Source organism: Callorhinchus milii, unplaced genomic scaffold (assembly GCF_018977255.1).
Source record: "Callorhinchus milii isolate IMCB2004 unplaced genomic scaffold, IMCB_Cmil_1.0 Scaffold4, whole genome shotgun sequence".
Classification (NCBI taxonomy): Eukaryota; Metazoa; Chordata; class Chondrichthyes; order Chimaeriformes; family Callorhinchidae; genus Callorhinchus; species Callorhinchus milii.
Window position 1 is genome coordinate 47,760,844 of NW_024704745.1, and position 24,429 is coordinate 47,785,272.

At 37.8% G+C, this 24,429-nt stretch overlaps 1 protein-coding gene across 1 annotated transcript in view; it reads right to left on the reverse strand.

Annotated features, from left to right (window-relative positions):
• Positions 1-18,015: 18,015 nt before the first annotated feature.
• clybl (citrate lyase beta like) overlaps positions 18,016-24,429 on the reverse strand; it is a 100,914-nt gene continuing 94,500 nt past the window's right edge. The window contains exons 7-8 of the mRNA XM_007906304.2: positions 22,449-22,573; positions 18,016-21,286 (exon numbers count right to left, since the gene is read on the reverse strand). Of these exons, the coding sequence (XP_007904495.1) occupies positions 21,191-21,286; positions 22,449-22,573 (221 nt within the window). The 3' untranslated portion in view covers positions 18,016-21,190. The remainder of the gene's footprint in view (positions 21,287-22,448; positions 22,574-24,429) is intronic.

Consider the following 24,429-nt stretch of genomic DNA (forward strand, 5'->3'; position numbering starts at 1 on the left):
ACTGACTCATGCCGGAGCACAGTTGCATGGGCGCAGTCTGTTCTCTGGTGCTTTATCCAAATGGGCATTGACAGTGAGTGCCACTGGACTATTTGGCTCAATGGGAAAGGGATGAGGGGTACTTCATTTCTCAAACCTACTCCTGTCTTCACCCAATATCCATCTATATACAGTTTCCAGTAGCAATGATCTGCACAGAACTCTTTCCCTGTTTGATTTGCCCTTCCCTGACTCAGGGTGCAATGAAGTCAGTTGAAGCATCCATATTTTCTTAGGCGAGATCAGGTAACTCAGTACAGACTGAATAACTAAGCTTGGATCTTCCTGTGCTGTATGACTCAGCTTCACTCTAAGCAAGTGCCTCTACCTCCTTAGCCATCTTGAAATACCATTGTCATTTTCTATTCAGATGGACTCCCCTTCCACATATTTACCATAATGTTGGCTGTATCGTTTAATGTGCATAATTTAATCAAAGTGGTTCATTGGGATTTAATTCTTTATTTTAACTTTAAAGAACTCTTTATAATTAAATGATCTTGTCCAAATTAAACATTGCTATTGGAAGCTCTATCAAACTGATTATCTGAGAGTGCTGAGATACACACCACAGTTAATTGGTAGAATGAAGGCACTTAATATTTCTACCAGTTCAGAATATGAATCGTTTAATGTTGGCTGCTGAATTAAATTATTTATGTGTATTTCATTTTCCCAAGTTAGCTATTCTTTTTATAGCAATGGTTATCTAGATTTTGTGAGTTATTTAAAATTCTTGTGATTTGGTGGTAATATATTCTATTACAAATATGCAAATGCTGGCATTGTTAATTATGTGGATATATTTGTATAGCTATGAGTTCTTACATTTTTAGTCAGAACCATCTTGATGCTATAATAATGAGTGTTTTTGTATTGTTTATTGTATCTGGTCATATGAGGCTAAGTCCTGGTGAACAGTTCTGGGGGAATGGTTGGGGTGGGGGTGAGGGGGGATGGGGGGGTGGTGGGGGAGGGGGTGGAGGGGGTGAAGGGAGGAGTAGGGAAGGATTCCTATACGTGTGACATAATTGGCAAGGTGTTGATAAAAGTGATGGGAATATTAGAAATTAGATTTATTTTTCAATTGTTCACAGAGAGATTATGAGAATGTGGAATATCCTACTCCAGAAGGCCATAGGTATAGAATAAAGCAGATCAATAAGAAATAGGGGTATTAGGGGGTATGAAAAAGTAGGAAAATTGGATTAAAAGATTTACATGATAAAATAAATTTGGTGGAACAGGCTTGATGGGTTGAATGGACTTCTCCTGTTCCTACCACTCATATATGTTGGGGGTAGGCTGCATGGAGCAAGCAAATCTAATTGGATGATCCAGCTTTTTCTCTTTCATAAATTGTTAACTTTTTAATAATTTCCCTACAAATTTCAGTCCTTCATGTTTCTCAAGTGTACAGCATTTCATATGAACTTAGAGAATAAGTACAGTATACGATTTTGATCTTGAGGGCATTGCGTCAAAACCAATACTGTCTGCTGCCATGACTATATATGTATGTTCCAGGGTGGATTATCCAAATACTGGATAATCATCAATAGTAGAAATCCCAAAGAATGTTTCCATAAACATTCCGTAAAGAATGTTTCCGTAAACTGAAGACAACTCGTGCGGCCACTTGGCTGCCTTGGCTGAAATAATATAGCCCAGACCAGGGACCATATCTAGGATTTTCCAGTTGTGTATGGGCTTGCTTCACACTAAGGATGTGCAAATTGAGCAATTGAATCAGATAGCAATTATTGCATTTCTCTTCAACATTACAAACAATAATCAGTGGTGAACCTGACCGATAAAAGATTATTACTTTGAGTAAAATTGATAGAGATCAAGGAAGCAAAACAGATTATTTGACAGAAAAGAATAGATCTTTATTTCACAACAAAATATTGAACTAACTAATATTGTAGATAATATTGCATTGTACAGTATATGCAGGCTCTGATACATAGAATATCAAGTAATAAAGTAATCCTAATGGTAGATCACTATAGATCATTATAGTGAGTGGAAAGAGAAGGGAGAAAAGAAATTCCTTTCTTCACAATGACCTTTTATTGAAGGGCTCTTGAGTTTCAATATACCCCGGATAAGATTGAACTATTCTAATTTTCTGGTTCTAATAGGTGAATATAAGAATTGGCCATTTGTAATCTAGGTTCAAATCTGAATCTCATTCAGAGAGGTCATAGTTTGTCTGATGTGAGAAATGGAAAATAACTCAGTGTTGTGCAGCAAGTGTTGTTCTTCTTGCCTTGGACAAAGGGACACTATTGTTTTGTCAGAGCAAATGAAGCTTTACTCTGCATCTGGTTTGTGGTATAGTTGCTCTAAGAGTGCTTGATGTTGACAAAGGGTGCCAAAAGTGGAAATGTACTCCATATTCTCAGTACTGACAACCATCATCTTGATGAGCATCAAAATCAATCAAAAATGCATGAAGGAATAGAATCAGTTTATTATCCAATGTACTATTTTATATTTGATTTAAAAAGAATAATGCTTGGATCTTTTAATTTATATCATACCTTTATAACATTGAAACATCTCAAACTGATTTCTATGTAATTACTGTGAAGTGTAGGCTAGGGTAAATTGTGTTGTAGGCAAATGTGGCAGTTACTTTATGCACAGCAAGGTTCCACAAACAGCTTGAGAGTAAATAATCATTTCATCTGGGGTTATGTTTGTTAACAAAGAAATAAATGACCTTTTTCAAATAGTGTCATGATATCTTTAATATTTAACTAATATTCAGAAGATAGGACCTTAGTTTAATTAATGTATTTTCTGATGTACGGTACCTCTGGTAGTGTAGAGTTACTTCAGCCTAGTTCTGGGGTGTCATCTTAAAATATGAAGTCAAATTCCACTGTGAGGCTGAAGCCACAGCTTTTTGAGAGTATCATGAAGGTTTCATCGCTAAATTTAAGGTATTAAGAGTCATCCAAATAAGGAAGATTCAAGGATCAATCCTAGCTCTGAGTTGCTAGTTTATTTTAGCTGAAGTGGGTATAAGGGATATTACAATTTGCAGGTGTGAAACATTTACACTAAGTTCAAAGAAATGAACCTGAGTAAAATTAGAGTGCTTAGTCGCACATAAAGAAATATAATACATTTAAACAAATAGATTTGGATATTGTTAGAATATTCAATTATATTGCATAGATAGAGCAATGAAAATAATTAATTTACAAACCATGCAAATCAAATTAATGGATAAGTCTTTATCCATTGAACACATTAAGAAAGATAACAATCCACCAATTAATCAAGTGAGGGTACAGTTCAGACATGCTGTGTCTTGACCTCCTCATACAGAATTGCAGTCATTTAGGGCTATGGTTGCTGCTTTATCTGCTTCTTAGATAAGTGATGAATATTGCATAATTTGATGGATCCTGTGATAAACATGCTAAAATCCCAAATGAGCTATTAAGTGAAATACTTCTTCATTTGTTTCATGATTTCATTTTAATCTAATACTTCTCATAATAATTTGTACCAGGTGAAAGGCTAAGTCGAGAATGCAATCATTCATCATATCTTCATATATAAGCCACATTTGTGAAAATTAGCTCCATTGAAGTATCATTTAATATTAAATTGAAAAGCTAAATAGGATCACAGTATAATAGGTTTGGTATACAGTATTGGCCTGCGAATACTAAAACACACTTTATGCATTTGTGGAGTCCTGTAGCTCAGTGGTTAGAGCGCTCGCCTTGCAAACGAGACACCTGAGTTCAATGCCAGACAGGATAAAACCTTGGGCAAGTTTCCTTACTCTGTAATGCCTAATAATAATCCCTCCGAAACAAAAACAATTGGTCATTTTCAATCCACGACTGTTTGTGGGACACTGCTGTGCGCAATTGGCTGCTGCGTTTCGCCCACAAATATATGGTCAATTCACTTTACAGTCTATTCTGTGAAGCGCTTTGAGACATCGAGAAGATGTGAAAAGTGCTATATCAAATGCAAGGATTATTATATTATTATTATTTAGTATCATGGTTCAGAATAGACTAGATCCGATATATTGTGTCAGCCTGTTGCACTCTTGCCTCTGAGTCAGAAAGTTGTGGGTTCAAGTCAGAACTTGAAATCACATAGTCAAAGTTGACACATCAATGTCTTGACAGAGGTGCTGTCCTTTGAATGAGATAATAAAAACCGAGATAATAAAAACCAATGCATTTTAAATCCCATCAAAGTGGGGAATTATCACTTTTTAGGTGTCTCTGTCTTAAACCCATTGCTATCTATACCACTCTGGAAACAACGCCAGTCTAGTATATTTCAATGCACACTGTTTCTGGCTCACTCAGTGCTCTTGAAAATCAACAAGAGAGTTGTCAACTTAACGATGGGCCAGTGCAATTCTCAAAGTCCCATTCAGACTCGCTTTCAAAGATTGACTGGCCCTCGTTTAATGCTGAGCACTTGATGTTCTCTGAAGGGGAGCAGAGGTTGCAAGCTCTCTTTTGAAGGCTCCAGGATTGGAGTCCAATGTCCAGACGCCATAGAAGGCAGCTTGGGTCGCTGGTGTTGCCCGAGGTCCCCTTGGGCTGTGAGCCACATGTCTCGAGGGAGTGCCAGCCTGCTCTGCTACATAAACAGATCCCCGAGATCGCTGACATTTAACCCGGCGATTTAACAAAGATAATGGGACTTATCAATCACACGTTCACATTCTCACAGCACAGCACAGCACACACACACAAACACAAACACGAACCCACTGCAACCAATAACAAACTCTTCCGTCGGCTACCTGAACTTTAGGCTATTTTCAACAGTTTATTTTCATTGATTCGTTAATGCAAATATTATTTTACGCATTCTCAATCGGACTCACTAATCTGACGAAAATCCCCTGTTCGTCTCGCCAACGCGCTGAACCAGAGCTATAGCTAAGTCAGTATTAATAACAGAAGCTATCTAAACACAGAGTTGTGTTACTTATTCAGAGAAGTATTTGCCTTTACAGTAATTGTCAATTAGCCACAAACAGCCACTTACATATTTCGATTCAAAAACCCGGGTAGGAATCCAATGAACATCATTTATAATAATTTTATTTTGATATATACATTTCACGTAGCAAATGTTTCTGTGGTTGATTAGAATATGCAAGTCATAAGCGTTTATTGAAAAGCATTACTTGAGTCTTTTCTATAAAGTTTGTTTATAATTATTAGCGTATGTTTCCATTCTATTAAACATTGTGCTTAAGGATGAAACGGGATTAAGTCATATTACAGTATTACGTTATTTGCAACGGTTTAGTTTAATCATTTCCCTTATTATTTTAGTAATTATTTCACTAATTCTGGCAATATATTCATTCGTTAGTTTCTTCATACAATGGAAGCAATGTAACTATGTTTAATGGGATGCTCTATGTTTTATTGCAGGGATAGAAATGTGACTTTTGAGAAAAAAAACTCTTAGCGGTGTAACCGTTTCTCTAAATGTCTCGGTTCGAAGGGGTAGTAGCAGTTTTGTTAATGAATATGACAAGGTTAGAAACGTGTTCAAATGGTAGCGTGTTTTAGGAATGAGTCAGTCGTCTTCACTTAATAATGAAAGGACTCGTGGTCCAGATTTATTGCTTCTGTCTGCACAAATTGTGTAAATCCTAATCGGCTGCCTGTTATGTCTAGCTGCGGTCACTGGATTGTATTCAGGGCGCAAACCTGTAATTATTTAAAGAGAAGGGAGGCAGCAATAAAGGCCATTTGCCTTTTCTATGACTTTTTGTGAGCATCCGCCGGCAAACTTCAGATGTGAAGGCGCCTGCGTGGATCAGCAGGTATCATTTGCAGAATCTGTTGCAAGGGTTGGTTCCAGGTTTCAACTCAGACCCTAAATTCTAGGGCAAAGTGCAATTAAACCCACTCCCACTACCTCAACAATCCCCAAATAACTAGACCGGGCACCTCAGAATTATATCGCGCATCGTGGTCGTGTGCATAGTAGTTTCGCCAAGAGTCACCTCAAGGATAATATTATAATGTAGGAAGGAATAACTAATCTCAGAAGCAGCACGAGTTCTCAACAAAGTTCACACAAAAACAAGGAGCATCTATGCAAACCCGAAACTCTAAAACACACGTGGAATCTTAATAAGCTTCGGGGGAAGCTTTACAGCAGGAGCTATGACATACCCAACCCCCCACTAAGCTCCAAAGAACCCCAAACTCCCAATACACAAACCCAACAGGCACTGGACAAGTCTGAAATTTATTAACTAACCCCAGCAACCAACAGTCAATCACCAAATAACACAAGGAAACAGGAAAGCAGCCAAGGAGGAACATGATCATGTAAACATGACCATGTTAATAGAAGATAATCAGAACCACACAACCATTCGCAGAACAGAAATATACTCCCACTCTCCCAACAAGAATACAAGACACCTAACCATATGCCAAACCCACAACCACACTGCACAAACATAGCCACACACATGAGTATAAAGCCAATCATAACCATACAGATAAAGCACAATCTGTCCAAGACACCTCCAAATCACCCCTCCAACATCATGAGCATCTCTAGAAGAACATTTCCAAACTCAACATTTCCAGAAGACCATCTCATACTACACCACCCCCAAAACACCTCTTCAAATCAGTGTTTTTTGTCAACTGGATGTGTGACACATGTAGAAACCCATTACCATGCTTAAGGATATCCAAACAAATAGAGTTCCATGCATCCCACGTACATGAAAATTCCCCTGTTTGGAATGGAATAGGCAAGTCTCTCCCGGGCCGGGGGGGGGGGGGGGGGGGGAGGGGGTGGTGGTCGCATCACGTTTACCTAATTCCAAAGTATTAGACATTGGAATAGCTTAGATTGAAAGCACTGTCTGGCAAGCTTCCCGTTGCTTATGCAGATAGGACCTCCCCACCCATTATGGCTTTGTCTTGCGAGGTTAACAGCAGCTGAGTGGGAAGAATGCTTGTCCCCAATCACCAGTCTGCCTCTCCAAGTCCTACCAATGGGCGAGTTCAGCTCCAATAAGACCCCGCTTACCTTCCGCCCCCATAAAAATAACCTTTTCCAGAACGCCCTATCTGATAAGAACACCTCCAGAACGTCATCTACAAGAACACATCCTCAAACAACTATACTTCCAGATCACCCCTTTCCAAAAATACCTTTTCAACACGCCCATCAACACCAACACCTCCAGAATACTCTTCCAAGATCAACTGCACAACACTTTTTAAAAAAATAAGAACAGTTCCAGATCAATTCTCCACAAAGAACACCTCCAGAACATTCATCCAACAAGAACACAATATAGCTCCAACATTAAGGGACACACGCCGAAAACAAATATATAACCGATCCCAAAACACAACCACCAGATTATAGGATGCACAACACAAATTCAACCGCAACACCAACACCATAAGGCAAACACAACACTTCCATAACAACATAACAAACATAACAAACACTATCTAATAATATAACACACGTTTTATCTAAAATCTACTTTCTTTTCCTTGACATGAATATAGAATATTGAATGAAAATCTATCACAGGTAGTAGTACTGAAACAACATTTTGATTGTATAGCATACCTTATAAAGTTGACTTTGGTGCCACTTTTCATAAATGCAATATCAATATCAACCTAAAATTAATTCTAATTTAACTCGACAATCAATAAATAGGCTTTGTAAGAGTAATTTAAGAAGCAGCTTTTAAAACTAAAGGTTTATATTGTTTATTGAACTGTTCAAAATCACAATTATGAAAAGTAATGGAAAATAAATTTCTCAGAACATATTCGTATGTGGTATTTTAGAAACTTAACACAAGTGTTCCTGACGTTTCATGTCATTCGTCACATTATTCGCATGACGATTCTGATTGAATTCGGTGCAGTTATCTCGAAAGTAACTACAGGTATAATTCTGCAATATACAGGTGGAGCACAAAATGGGAGAAAACCATGAATGAATCAAAATAATAATTCAGGATTTATTTTAATTTTAATTAATTCCAAAACAAAACCTATCCCGATGATATTGCAGCTTAATGCAGTGTAATTCTGCATATACATGATAACTGTAGGTCCATTTAGGTGTGGAATTTATCAAATGTCCCCCTCCAATACAGCGACACTTTTAATCGATTTTATAATTAAAATCATAGTTGTTCTAATGACTGAAAACCTATTCCTGAACGTTGTTGCAAATTATTCTAATGGGGATAATCTAAATAAACTCTTCAAAAATCATAACATTGTAATATGAGATTCCTGGCTCCAATAATATGAGGCACAATTCTACCTGGGTCTACATTTAATCTATTAGTAGCATATTCCAGGAATTGTTGAAATCAGTCTGAACTTTGAAGTTTTTTTTAATCGTTATTAAAATAATTTACAGAAAATCGGCTTCACAATTAAGGCTGTATTTAAGGATTTACTCTTCTCAACCAGCATTTCACAGTTTACAAATTCCGTACAATCTGAGATGTTGGGTTAGAAGAGGAAATCTACACCAGGTGGAATTTCTACCTCAACTTCTATTTAAATTTTGAAATTAGCAGCGTTTACCTAAAGGGCTGGGATCGGTTATTTAACATAGAAATATGCGTATGCAAACACAGAGTTGAGAAACTGTATTAGTCCTAACACTCAAATTAATCCTTGTTTCTAGATTTGGCGTTGATGCTTAATAACAATGTAAGACTGAAATCTGATCCATTACCAGGGAAAGTATAAATAAACTCACGACGCAAGTCCAGTAATATTACAATAAATTTTCGTTTTATAATGATGTTCGAATACTTGTGGGAAGCTTTTGCGAGTTTGTGTTAAACATCACGCCTCTCGTACTTAAAAATATATAATTAACAGTTGCATTTGCATAACATTTACTTTCATTCTCCATAAAGCTCTCCCTTTCTATCTGATTCATAAATGATTTCCATTTAAGAAAACAGTAATGAATTATCAAGCGCACTGGAAAATATACCAGCGCCAAATAAATTCTGACTTGATAATAATTAATATGTGTACTATATATATATAAAGAATGAAATGTTTTGCGAAGGGAGAATTGCTGTAAGGTATTATGTGTGCGTTGTATTGTTAAAACCTGATTTCTATTGTTTTGAAAGTCTGAACATAACTAAATGAGGTCGCGACAAGAAGCTCTCTGGACTCAGACAAGCTGTAGCCGCAGGTGCATGGTTTGGAAATATAGTTAAAAAATAAAAAAAAAGTTGGAGAGACATTGTCACACTGTAACGAGTCTGATTAACATGCCAGTGACACTTTTTCCTTGTTGATTCGGATCCTGGCAACAGTAGACAAAGGAGAGAGCGGCTTTAGTGGGGTCCACAGGGAGACGGTGCTGCCTTTGATCTGTCACCATTAAACACAGAGAGAAAAAAGAGTCAGAGCCATTAACCCGGGCCAGAACAGAGCCAGGGCATGGCACTCCTATCCACACACTTCAAACTTAATAACCAGCTTCCAAAAGAAAGAGGATTACCTTTCAATAAAATAGACAGCGATATCTTCCTTTAGCAAGAGTGGAAATGACATTGATTTGAGAAACTTGCACTAGTTTTGGGCTAAAAGTTAAAAGGCCATGTCACATTTATTTGGGAGTGCGTGCATTTTTTTTTCTTTTACTTGTTTATCTTGAGTTTACTCTGCAGTTCGGCGTAGGACAGGTTTTCATTGTAATTTCCCTGTTTAAATTTCGCGCGGGTAAATCAAAAATGGGCGCACACCACCAGATATCATAATTATCACAATTATTGAACATCTATCCCTATATATATAGTGTTTAATACATCGATGGCAGATTTACATCATACAGTGCGCTCGATTGACAAATACATTGAAGGAAACAAAACGACAAAAGTCCCACTCCTAACGGTACTAATTAATAATTGCGAACACTTTAAATTTGCCGCAAAAAAAAGTCACCAACTATATAGAAATCTTTCGTTTGGCTGCTACTAGTCTGTAGATTATGGTGATTTTAGGCTAAGTCTTTGAAGACTTGTCTCTTTCATTTATTTTGACTGTGGCACAAAGAACTCATGTTTGAGCTGTTATATGTGCTCGCAAAGGCGGAAAGAACACGGCTCTCTGAACAAAAAAAAGTGAGGCAAGGATATCTCTGCCACATCAGCTTTATTCTTCCTGTTCAAAAAAAGCTCGAGAAATGTTCTGCTTTTCAACACATTTTGCAGCAGCCAAGCCACTGCTCTGCAATACCCAATCTGCCAGCACTAAGTCGAGCCATCAGCCATCACCCACTTCACAAAACAACCCCCGCTCCAAAATCCAGGCTTCCCCCAGTTCTTCCAAATCAATTAGAAATATGCACATTTGCTACGATCGAAACAAGCTTGTTAGGGTTTAATGAGTAAAAAAAAAGAGGACCCCAAATGTTGCCCAGATCAATCACTTTATTTCAAAATAATAGTCAAATACTTGATTTCTTTCGGAAGCGACATCATTTATCTGCTTCTTTTTATCGAAATCTAGGAAACAGGCACCGTTTCCTTTTCATTTCGCTTGCCATTTGTCAGGCTTTTCAAGAATAAATCTCAACCGTCTCGATTTTATGAACTAATGATGGGACTTGAAATGTTTTCTTTCCCCAAAAATCAATGTTTTTTTTTCAATTTACAATATGCTAAAAAATATATTTTTGGGGGAAAAAATGTCTGTGTCATTGGAGGGAATTTGCTCCTGTCAGAATTTACAAATAAACAGCGAAGCTATTGAATGACTCACTTTGGTAAATATTCGCGAGAAAAGAAGCGTTAAACAGTCTTAAAATTGAAGAGCGACGTGAAACGTTCAGCTCAAAGTGGATGGCACTTTGACGGGTGACTAATTTTCAGGTGGTAAACAATTAGAAAATATTCTTTTGAAAGCATTTTTTTAAAGAGAACATTTCACTGGTATAATTTAGGTTTTATTATATAATTAAAATGTTCTTTTTTAAAAAAAAGGTGTGTGTGGGGTGGGGGTGGGGGTTGGGGGGAGGGGGGTAGGGGTGCAATATTAGATGTGATTCTAGTTTGCAGAATAATTTTAAACAGAAATACTCAGCAAACAACCCTGGGATTGCAAACTCCCAATAACGATGCAAAGACCGTTGTTGAATTCTTTAACGTTAGATGGAAAGTAAACGCTATCTCTTTAATAGGAACACAGGAATGTAAAGAACCGGAAAAGGCCGTTGCGGTTCATCTGGTCGGTCCCAGAGTCTTCAGATGTTGCCAATCTTGTAAAAACTTATTTACTTTCGGCCACATCTATGTTTGCAGCGCTTCTCACGAAAAGGAGTTACAAAAAAACTGGTGATAAAAGTGATAGAAGTGGAGATGTGCGCAGTGCGAGAAGGCAGTTCAGTCTGTGCTCTTCAGGGCTGTTACACAGTGCGGGAGAAAACTATTCCTTTACACACAAAAAGTGGAGCCACAGCAGCAACACCTATGGAGCCAGAAAACTCTATGCAACATATTGCTTTGGATTAAACCGACTACCACCAGATCCGAAAGGCAGACACCCTGCTGATCCCGAGCCAGTTGTGAGAACTGACGTGACAAGTTTTTGATGCCCTAAGAAAAAATTAAGCATCGCAAAACGAGTGAGATGCAGCGAGGTTAGGTGGAAAAAAACCAAGTGAATATTCAAATGTATTTTTAAAGCTGGTTCAGTGTGCAAAGAGTGTGGTCAGAGAGTGCAATGAAGATTAGTGTATCAGACCGGAAAAGCCAGTCTCCTCCCCCACACCAATAAAACTCATTAAAACCGAGTAAAATAATACGTTTACAGTCAAACTCACTCTCCGCATTTCTATCCTACTGTCATTTTACGAGAAATCAATTTGACAGCAACTGGACTTTTTAGTCGAACAAATTGCTTCAGAGGGAACTTTTGAATCGTTCCCCTTTCCATAACAGCGCTGAGTGAAAAAATAGCAACACTTTTATATTTATTACACCTGTTATTTAGCGATGGAGACGCTGCGAGCGACGAGCCGCAGAGTTAAAAGATTATATTAAATCCCCGGGAATGTAACTGGGCGGTAAACAAATCCTTTTGAAATTGCTTGATAAGGATTTTCATTTTAAAGCAAATCCAACGAGTTTATTTCGATTTGCTTTGTTTTATAACAAGTGGCCAGTTATCAGGGTTTTGTGGTTCAACGCAAATATTCTTTGATATAACATTTTGCTAAACGTTGAACTGACTTATGCATTGCCAGGACTGAAGGGTTAAAACAAAACCACTGCAAATTCGTTCGTTTTCGATACAAAAGTCGGGCACATTTGCAAACGAAATCGTCTGGATGAGAAAAAAAAACTCCAGGCACCCAACTTACGTTGAAATCATTTCCAAAAACCCTTATGGATCAAATTGGGAGAATTGCATTAAAAAGATTTAAATGGGGTTCAATTGTAACTTTCTCCACAACCCCCCACCCCCCACCCCCCCCACACCCTCCCCACCCCCACCCCAGCCCCAACCTCTACAATTCGGAGGCAATTTCTATTTAATTTTCCTCTTTTCTTGGCAAGTGAAGCAACAACAATTGACAGAGGTTTAAAGATTTAAATCTGGAGAACTGGTAATTGCTTTTTTCACTTTTCTCCCGAGTTCCGCTGTAAAACATCTGCAGGGGGCTCCTGCACACAAAGCAGCGTGCTCAACACTGACCACCAGCTCCACAATTACAAATGCATTATTTGCACTTCAGGATCATTAATATGCACAAAACCCCCACCGCTAATCTCGTAATCCGTTTTGTTTCATTAATTGCCTTTCTAACGCAACCGGGGGGGGGGGGGGGGGGGAATACCCCCCCCCAAAAAAAGAAAAACACACCAACCTCCTGGTAATAACAGGCAATACCTTTTTGGTTGTTGTTGTTGTTATTGTTGTTGTTGTTGTTGAGAGAAAAGTACAGACACGTTTACATTTTTTCTCAAAGGATGCGAACACATTTCGGCATCTGGCATCCCCCCCTCCCCAACCCCCCCCCCCCCCCCCCACACACACACACACAGAAAACCTCACAAAGCAGGTCTGAAACTTTTTTGTCACATTTAACAAGCAAAAGTATTCGAAGGCGTCTGTGAACACGTTTATTGAACAACACAATTAAAACCATAGTAAATTATCTCCTCACATTTGAATTCCACTCTTCACACTGTTGCAAAAGTTATGGCAAATTCTTTTTTTTCTTCTGCTCAGTGCCCCTCCGCCCACCAAACAAAAATAATAACAACATTTATTGTTGTCCTTTGCACTATTTACCACTTTACTTTCACACAGCATTCGTGGAGACTGAGAAGCCACAACGTTCAATCATTAATAGAAAACAAAATCTGAGTGCTTTGGAAAATACGAGGTACAATATACTGTGAAGTCCTTGCATGGCTGTTAAAAACATAGCTGGAATAATATATTTCCAGGAAAGGCTAAAAGGTTGGAATTCAATAGAAACACAGAGAGAGAGAGAGAGAGAGAGTGAAAAGTTCCAGAGGGTTGAGAACAGCCCCATCCCCTCACCCTCTCAATCTGGAGACTAAATTGCAGCTTTTCACTCTGGGATTTCGATTATTTTATCAAATGCTCGGATTTCATTCATGGATGAGTGTCTACAAATTTGTGCTTTTTAAATTATTCTGGGATATCGTCCATTTCATACTGTAGAGAGTAGGGTTTATCTCACTCGGGGGAGGGAGGCAATCAATATAATGTTACTACAATATACACGGTTTCCCTCGAAGAAAACGAAAGCCCTTTTCTTCAGCTGTTGCTGCTACTCGTCGACAGCTTTTGAGTAGGGACCAGATGACTGACACAGAAGGCCATTACAGCCACCGGTGAGGTCATGATGAAAAGATTACGGAATCACGGGTCTGGTGGAAGATTATTACATAAAGAGCAACAGCTTCATGGCAACTACATGGTGCAATTATTCAAGGGAATGAGTTGACATCACAAAACCCAAAGATTCAATGATACCTTTCAACTAGATCCAACTTTTATATTTATTTTTGCATGGTATAGTTTTACAGATTAAACAATTAAATAGACAGAATTAAATAGAATGGTTGGCTTCACCCATAGATAGTTCTCTCTTCAACATGCTATTCCATCAGTAGGCTGCAGTTTCGCACCTGTTATTCTCTAACCTGCAAGGTTGTGATCTAGACTGAACCATTAGGGGCAAATGGATAATGGGTGCTCGCTCCACCAGGGAGAATGAGTTACCCTCTGCCTGCTCTCATGTACCTTATAATTGCCATTGGGCTTTTGGAAGAAGCACAGGACGATCTCTTTGGAAGAAGCTCGCTCAATCAATGGTATGTGAAGGGAGAACCTAAAGGGGAAAACAGTAATAAAGTGATCAGTAAGAAAAATTGATGATGATGTATGTGATAGTTGCACTGACGATTAGGAGTGAGGAGATTGTAGCAGATTGAGCTGTTTGATTTCCAAGATTGTTTCCATAAGTGCTCAGCACTATAGAGTTTATCAGCTATCATGATAGCTGATAAACTCTATTTCATTTTCTTGAAACAATGGGGCCTAAATTGTGATATTTGGAGTCCTGTAACTTAGTTGTTAGAGCACTCACCTTGCAAGCGAGAGGACCTGGGTTCGAATCCCGGCAGGGCGAAACATTGGGCAAGTTTCTCCAAACACCTCTGTGTAGCTCGCAGTAAGTAGGAACCCGGTTGTTAGTGACTGGCGGATCGCTTTTCCGGGAGTAATAATCTCTTAAAAAAATAATTTGGTCACTCAATTCACGACGGTTTGTGGGACACTGCTGTGCCCAATCGGCTGCCACGTTTCGCCAAGAAAATATGCAGTCAATTCATTTTACAGTATATCCTGTGAAGCTCTTTAAGGTGTCTCGAAGACATAAGATGCTATGTCAAATGCAAGGATTGCAAATGCTATGTCAAATCCTCGTCCCCCAAGTCCTCCACTCCACCCTCAGCGGCCGTACCTTCAGCCACTATGCCCCGAGGCTCTGGAACTGCCTTCCTCACCCCCTTCGTCTCTTTCCCTCCCTTCCCATTTTCAGGTCTCCGCTGAAGACCTTTCTTTTCAACCGCGCCTTTGGTCACATTCCCCCCCCCTCTCCCGGCTCGGTCCAGGGATCCGTTACTGTAAAGCGCTCTGAGACGCCGTCTGGCATGGAGGGCACTATATAAATCCAAGTTGTTGTTGTTATTATTATTATTTAATGGGATACTTTAACCAGAAATTTCATTAGAATCTCAAAAAACTGAGCAGTTCTGCTCAGGAAGCAATTGTGTTAGAAAACAATTCCTGCTTTCCGTTTGGTTAATGACAGGAGTCCCTATTTGTGTGATTTGGATTCCTTATTATTACCACAAATGAGACCTCATTAACCCTGGAATTTGCGCATCATTTTGACAAAATGTACAGAACATTTTCCTGTAATGTTGTAGCTCTGACATTAGATGGTCATAGTAACTGTGCAGTCAGATTTTTTTTCTATTAATGACTGCACTTTATGGTAGCTTATATTTTGTAAACCAAATCTGGGGACACATATATAAAGAAAATTGAAATCACCACAATTCCTGATGCTGGCAGTACTGGAGAAGCTTGTTGGATTAATGGCTGTGTTTCTCTGATGAGTGTATCTGTTTTAGAATTGCATTGTTCTTGCTCAGTTTGTTGCTGAACTCAAGTCAAGGCAAATTTGGCCAGGGACACAATACCTCAACCGAGGATTGTCTCTGGAAATCGGGGATGTATGTTCATCCTAATTTAATATCCAGTATGTTGAATTATAACCTTTTTAAAAAAGTGTATAGAATAGTGCCAAGTGTTGTAGAGTAATTCAGTAGGGAGGGAGGGGGGGAGGAAGAGGGACTCACCTTTGTTCTAGGGCTCAAATGATCACCTGTGGCTGAGCTGATGGTGCGTGAAACCAACTCAGCACAAAACACATACATGCAATTTATCGTCAACCATGATATGCACATGGTTTATTTGAAACAGTTATGTGTTGCAGTTGGCTACAATACCATTCATAATACAGTATTTCACATTATTTTATGGTTTAAGGTATCTGGACAGAGTGCTGACACTCAAAGCACTAGTTTTATACTACACACGTGGCATGAAAAAATTAATAGGTTCCCCACATATCATTCTTTTCTGCAGACCAACAGCACCACCTGCAAAATGTACATTCACAATACAGTGAATTTTTGGAAATTGTATTTGTTTAACAAAAAGTGTCCTCCTACCTCAACATCTGCTTGTTCTTCTCTGAACTCGTTTTTGTTTGTTATATCATTTCCTGTTTATTCCACACAAGCATTTTGTTTTTCTTCCAATTTTCTCCCTTGCTCTCCTCAAGGTGCTGACTCTTGCTGGTGTGTGGTTCCACATGCCCTGACAGTCCTCTGGCACTTCACTGTTGGCTGCTTATTCATCTGTGAAGGGCATCACAGCTGAGCCTGATCCTATCCTCACCTGATGTCCACATGCAAATTCACTTTCCAAAAATTAGGCAGGTGAACCCTAGCTGATATTTTCCCCCCTCTGTAGCTCAGGGATACTGAAGCCACAAGTCTTCATGTGGATGAAGACAAGATCAGTCCTGTGGAGTCCTGTAGCTCAGTGGTTAGAGCACTCACCTTGCAAGCGAGAGACCTGGGTTCAATTCCCAGCAGGGCAAAACATTGGGCAAGTTTCTTTACTCCACATGCCTCTGTTTACTTAGCAGTAAGTAGGATGCCGGTTGTTAGTCGATTGGAGAAACGCTTTTTGGGGGTAATAATTCCTTCCAAAAAAAAGAATAAATTGGTCACTCAATCCACGACTGTTTGTGGGACACCGCTGTGCGCAATTGGCTGCCGCGTTTTGCCCACAAAATATAGTCAATTCACTTTACAGTATATTCTGTGTAGCACTTTGAGACATCTCAAAGATTGCAAGGATTATTATTATTATCCGGCTCAGCTGCAATACCTCCTATGGTCTAGTCGTCTGGCAACATTCATTATAAAGGCTTACACAATGGTCATTTGGCAAGTTACCACAGGGCAATTTTTTTGGCACATGTGAAATCATACTTCAGCAGGAGTCATTGCTAGATTCGCAAAAGGATATGTTAATATTGAATTTCAAATGTGTCACTAAAGCTCCACTCAGATGCTAACTTTATGGATGTCAGCAGCATTCAAATGTTGTTCCAGAGGATTGTCCTGGAACACATGCAGGAATCACTGTTTACGTTACCGTCTAAACCCCATCTCAGAAGGGGGTGACGGGACAGATTTGCCTTCCTGCTCCTCATCTGAGATGGTCAGATGGCATTTTCCCAAACCTTTGCCAATGCTTGTCTGGCATTAGCTGGAAGGAAGAATACAAGAGTGATGGTGTGATTTGCTTACCAATTTTCCCTACAGGGAAGTGCCTAGCTGTTCCCCTTACTCCCCCATCTCTCCCCCCAATAACGCAGCCAATATCCGGAACTTGTCATAGGGTGGTAACTTAAAAGGCTGTAACATAATCAAGGGTTTTAGATGACATCATAACCGTGAGCAGCACGTTGGAGAGGTTTATGAACCTCACCTGTTATTTGTGCTGGGCAGTCTGGTTATTGAAACAATCAACAGTATGGTGCATGGGACACCTACCAGCTGCCTGGCCATACCTTCCGTACTAACACATTTACATTTTTGAAGATAAAGGAAAACAAATGTAACGTTTATAGGCTTGTGTTGAAGGCAAACCTCATCAAGAGCAGTACTTTCCAAGGCTTTATCAAACACTCCCTGTAGCCACTCCCTCACCATGCTTTATTAAGCTAATGAATATTAGGCACATTTGAATCATTTCCCTTTGTCCCCAAAGATCAATAAATTATTGTAGTCTGTTTTAATTTAAACAAAACAATTTATTTAATTGGGAAAATTCTCTCTTGTTGAGAAAATGATGTTGTCAAAGACTGTAATAAAAGACCCTAAAACAATGAAGACATTGGCTGGGGAACCCCCAGGCACAAATTAACAGAATAAAACAATCTTTGCCCCCATGAGCCCTGTTGAGATGAATGAAAATATTATGCAAAAAAAAATGTAAATTTTATTAGGTCTTAAAGGTTTTTTTTGGGTAGTATGCTGCACTTGGAACTTAAGTACTATTTTATTATTGACACATTCATAGATTAATTTGTCAAACTTCTAAATAAATATTTTATTTTTTATTTGAACTTTTATTGTTGTGTGTAATATTTGATTCTTAAAGGCAACAAACATTCTTCCAATTGAAAAAAGTCTTGTACTCTTTATATGAAATATACAAATGGCAAAATATGGTAGATCTGTTTTCAATATTGAATTAAATTAATCACTCACTCTGTCCTACATTTACTAATTCATGATCACATTAATGCATTTGACAAGCGAATACTTATGAGGGTGCAGTGTTAGAGTCCTGTAAAACAATTATGTGTAACACTAAGTCAAAAGGTTAGGGGAAAGCAATAAATAACATTGTGTATAATTTGGGGTCCAAAATAGATTTCAAGGCAATTTGTGTGTGTTTGTGATTAAATGAGTTAATTTTGTGATACATTCTGATGAACTTTCATGTCATAGTTTGAAATCTCTTATCAAATAAAAAGGAGCCAATTTATTTTTATTTGAATATGAGCAAATAAGAGTGAGACACATAAACTACCAAAAACATCTTCGTCACTTTACATGGTTACACACATTTATATTCTCTCCTCTTTGTCTGAAGACACTCTTGCTGAGATACAATTTCATGGCTAAAATCTGCATACTCATACCTCATCCATGAATCTGATCAGAAGGTTATTTGACCATAGAGACTTCATTGTCAGAACCAATTCTGTTTTCACCAGAATCCACGTAAAGGATTGTCAATAAACCCTGAAATTTACACATTTTCATGCAAAGGCAACTGAATTGTAACCACAAGTGGAAAACCTTCACTGATTATTCTCTCCCCTAGCCCAGGGGTTCTAAGACTAATTGCAGCACCCCAACTGCTGCAATGGTTAGATCAGCTAATTCAATGCAAGATAGGGAGATCAAACCCAAGCCCTTTTGATCCATCTGGCTTAGAAGTAAATTTGGTGACACCTTTATCCAATTATTGGACTATTGTCTGAACACAGTTATATTCGTGTACTTTGTTCCAATACTGCTGTTTTCTAGTTCTAGTTAGGGACCAGAAGTGAGCTGTGCTCATCGATGAACGTTGTTCTGTCATCACCAAGAGAAGATAAAGCATAACGTAAATTGAGAATCTCAGTAGACTGGCTTGCTTCAGGATTTCATAACACAATCCTGACCAATATTCATTGAAGAATGAATGCATTTTATAAATTTGCAGTGGAGTTAAAATGGAGCACGTTATAGCCTGCTAATTTTTTTCATGGGAGGGCAGGATACATTTTTCTCTTGCTGAAAACATATCACCCCCCACCCCAAATAAAAGATTTATTCTATTCAGTGTAAAATTAAGTCACTATTGAAAAGAAAAGAACTTTAGAAGCCATACAATCAGGAAACAATGGGAGTAATTGGACTGTTGGAAGCAAATAGATACTTTCAATGTAACGTTGATTGCATATTCCACCTTATTTTGCTTAGTTCAGTGAAGTAACACCTGTTCTACATTATTTACAGTGCCAAGTGACAAAGATAGAACACTCAGCAGTTCCATTGGCACTTTGAACGCTACAGGACTTCCAGAGCATTGGAGCCGCAAGTGTAATTCTAAACCCATATTGCAGTTTTGATTTGCAGAAAAGGTTTTGGGCTGCACTTACGGTTTGCTTCAACAGAACTTTGGTGTCTAGTAATGTAAAAATAAATCCCAAAGCATTGTTCATTGTATGAGGATGCAAATGGCGTTCATATTTCAGATGGTACTCTGAGTCGCTGAACATCTAAGGAACATGCCATTGTTTAATTGCTGAAAGCAACACTGCTTGATTTACTTCAGAAAGATGCAATGATAGAACATTTGAAAAGGTACAATACAATATGGGGAATAAAACATGGGCACAGTAAGAGTAGGCCTAAAATAAGCTGCAGCTGCTTAGTGTTGATCACAATCTGAAAACAAAAAAATCTTTCCCTGAAGAATTATGTATTTTGATCCAATTTTTAAACTGCAATATGACATTAAGCTAGCATAATAAGATTAGATCTGGGTCTTTTTTACATTTCACAGATCATTGGAAAATGAGCAAAAATCAAAGGCACATGTCTATTTGTGCTTCATAACAATTATCATTCCCTTTCTAAATATTTTTTGGAATGAATATTAAATAGCTATTGATTGCTCTCTGTATATCAGGAGGGGGAGAAAAATCAAAAATGCTACTGTGTAGGCCTTGGGGCAGTTTCAAATATTTTTCTATTTAATTCACATTAATCACTTGCTTTCTGAATGATAAATGTTATATCAGTCAGGAATGGAAGTTTGATTTGAGTTCTTTGGTAACTGCAAATTGATTCCTTTGCAGCTCTCAAACCTTGGTGCAGGATTTCTGCAGAATGTGGAACAATAGTGGATTGTTGTGTTTATTTACCCTTCTACAAGCTGAGCTAACCTCTGTAACACAGCTTTTCTCAGCCTATTAACCAGATAGCACATCTGACCTGCAGCAGTGTTTTAATGTGATGCAAAACCTGACAGGGGTCCATCCAAAGAAGTTCTGCTGTACTGTGCTTCTAATCGTTACACTGGAAAAATTACCACAGCTCTGCATCTATCAGTGTCCCGAACTATAAAGTATGGAGTTACTGGAGGGCTAGATATGCACAACTGTTGGTACTCGGTAGGGGAGTTTGGTCTAGACAATCTCACATTACTGTATCATCCCAAAAAACGACACAAAATGTTTTTTTTTCTAAATTACAGTGGCACGGCCTCGCAGAATCACATTATTAAAGTATACAGTGATGCAGTGACCTCCATAAAATTTCCACAAGCAGCTGGTCTGTGTCTCCATTTTTTGCTGACCACTGCATCAAGCATTGATCTATGATTGAGGCTTTCTCCTTTCGAGCTCACATTTCTTCGATGGCTGTAGCCAGCGTAATGATATTTTGCGCCTGCTTCAGAGATGGCATGTCGATCATACTTCCTTGAAACGTAAAGGCACCCTGACAAACACAAAAAAGACCTCTTGTTCATTGAAATTCTGTGATAGTTGTGATTTTGTGACTTCCTTATAGGAAGTGCATGAAAAAAGTGAAATATTTGAAGACTGACAGCTAAAATTTGAACCAACATTTTCAGAAAATAAAATTAAATATCTTGAAGACAGCTCATGTCATGTAGAAAATAATAGAGTAACACATATGCAAAATATTAAAAGTGATTAATAATCTTCAAGGTGCTATAGTGAGGATAAGATGCTGATTTGCTTTTTATTAGTTTGAAATAGTTCATTAACCTAAATTTGGAATTCCACAGTTTGCAAACCTACAAATTAACACAATGAATCCTATCCATTTCTTACTGTAACTCTTGTAAATAAATCAATGCCTCAAATAGCAATACAAGAACATTTGTAATATTTCATCTAATGTTTGCATTCCAAAGAGTTAAGTCCAGAATGTATTTTTTTTTGCTTGATTGAACAAGATAATATATTTTTAAAGAATTTCACAAACATAAATCAAATGTTGATTTTGTAACTTTTCAAGATTTATCCACATCTATCTGTGCAGCTACAAAGTCCAGAATTGTATGATTATTTTTGCAATGCCGACACGTTTTATTTATATAGAGGGAGGATGCCCAGATTTTGAAATAATGGGGTTGACTGTCTGGATGGATGATGAGATTATATGGTGTTAAATACTTCCTATGGAAGAGCTGATAGGTTGTGAACATAAGGTTCTACTAAGATAATTAACTGACAACACCGCGATTACCACAAATTCTTCCTTCGGGCGATCCTTAATCTGAGCATCACTGGCACAAAGCGGGAGCAGACTGTGCATCTCCACTGAAATATATATACAACAATAACCCACAGTGCAGGAAGCACAATGCGATTCAATGATGCAATAAATTAGGAAACCAGAACCAAATCACCAATTTACTTCTATTTGCCACGCTAATGGACGCCAAAACATTTTAATCCCATTTAAGAATTTATTCCTATAGGTAATAGCGAGTTTTCGTAGTCAGGTTTAAAGATTGTTAGCAGTCAGTTGCAACAAAAAAAAATTAACTGTTTGAAAGTCTTTTTAAATAATTAAGTGTGTGGAATTGTATTCAACATGTAGAATGTGCCAAGTTAATATTCAAATTCACCTTCCCCAGTTTCTGATGTTCGTTGAATGCTCTTATCAGTTCCTGAGCCCATTTGACCCTCTCAGGACTGGGAAAAAATGCATTCTGTACAATTGGAATTTGACTAGGGTGAATCACTTGTTTACCTAAAACAAAGGGGGGAAAAAAATCAAAACATTTTATTTCGCACTCACAAAGGAAAAATGTTTCTAAATAAACAGCAAATTCACAACATGTGAAGTACCAGCTAATATTCTACATAGATCAAAAATCACCCAGCTGCTCTTTTCTGTCATGTTAGTCATCGTCTGTAAGGCCAGCTGTTCTCTAAACTATACACTTAGGGGGGTAAAAAAAATTAAATGTTCTTTTTATTATTAATAAAACATACAGAAAAGACCTTTGCTACTAGCAATAAGGCAATAAGAATATAGAATAAATAGGCTGCTCGACAGATGGCATTCATTTTCCTCATAACAAGGCCTTGTATTAATATCTGCAGCACCATGCAGTACAGTCTAAGTATATTTGTTTAAAATATGATCATTCGTGGTCTTAATCAATGCATCCGTTTATGTAATATTTTCAACAGTGATTTCAGAAGATTTGAAAGGTTATATAAAAAGTTTCACGCCTTCATTTTGTCACTGAAAAAGGTAAATTAATAGTAGAAATTTTATTATTAAATCATAGGCAAATACCGACAACTACTGATATGAATTTGACGATATACATCTGATTTACTGTGCTTGATGTATGTTCCTTACTGTATTTATCATACAGTGGAAAATGCACTAGATAAATGTTTGAAAAATCAATTAGAAATTGTGCATTAGACTCTCACTGTACTTTCTATTATATCACAGCCTCTAACATAGCACACATAGCGTATGGCCTCCTCTCCATTTAAAAGCAAAACAAATAAAACATGAATACTGTGGCAAAAGGGTGTTTGTTTTGCATGTGTTGGAAAACCAGCATTATATCAGTGAATTTTCAAAATATTTCTGAGCGGCATATAAAAGTAATTAAAGTTCAAAACCAAGAATATTCCCTTAAAATCCGAAACCTGGTCAGTATCAGAAAGAATACGACGATTAAGAAAAGCATTTACATGATTCTAAGGCAAGATGTTGGCCATTGCTCAGGACTTGGTAACACTATTATAATCCTAATACTATAGGCGTGCATGCTCCATGATTAATTACACATTTAGAAAGCAAAGTGAGAACATTGGATGCCAAATGTACAATATCAGAAAAACTCCTGTTGTGCAAGCTTCCAATAATACTAAATTAAGCATCCAAAAAAGTCAAGGAATCTCAGTCTGAATCAGCCTTAAAGACACTCAAACTCGTCTGCCATCATGATGGTTTTTTTTCACTAGTTGTACAAAGAATATAAGGCACAATCTCTGGGAGAGAAGAGGAAGAGGAAATGGTAAGAAAAAAAATAAAAGGCAATATAACTTCTATCCTGCAATAGAGCGCTTCCTATCTGCTGATCATGGAACTGCATTGATGGAACCCAAACACAGTATATCCCTCCATTGTCCTGCCCTCTCAGCCAAAGAAAGGACATAATAATAATAATCCTTGCATTTGATATAGCGCCTTATCATGTCTTTGAGACGTCTCAAAGCACCTCACAGAATTCACTGTAAAGTGAATTGACTAGATATTTTGTGGGAGAAAATTTTGTTCCAGACATAGTGGCTGGAGTTAGCAGTAGAGACCTAAAGAAGTGATGTGTTTGGTGGTGGGATTTAAAAAGATAGAGATTAGCTGTCATCCTGATATATACAGATGTAAAATTACAATTAATCCATTAAGTGCTGTATTTTGATTTTATCGGTGATGGTGTACATAATATTATGAAATTATATCGATTGTTGTTTGTGGATTACAACATCACTTTGTCATTTTCTGTGGTTGAATGTTGTTCCTAAATGATATTTCTTTACTTTTTGTTAATGGAATCCTCTTGAATATATTGTATGGAT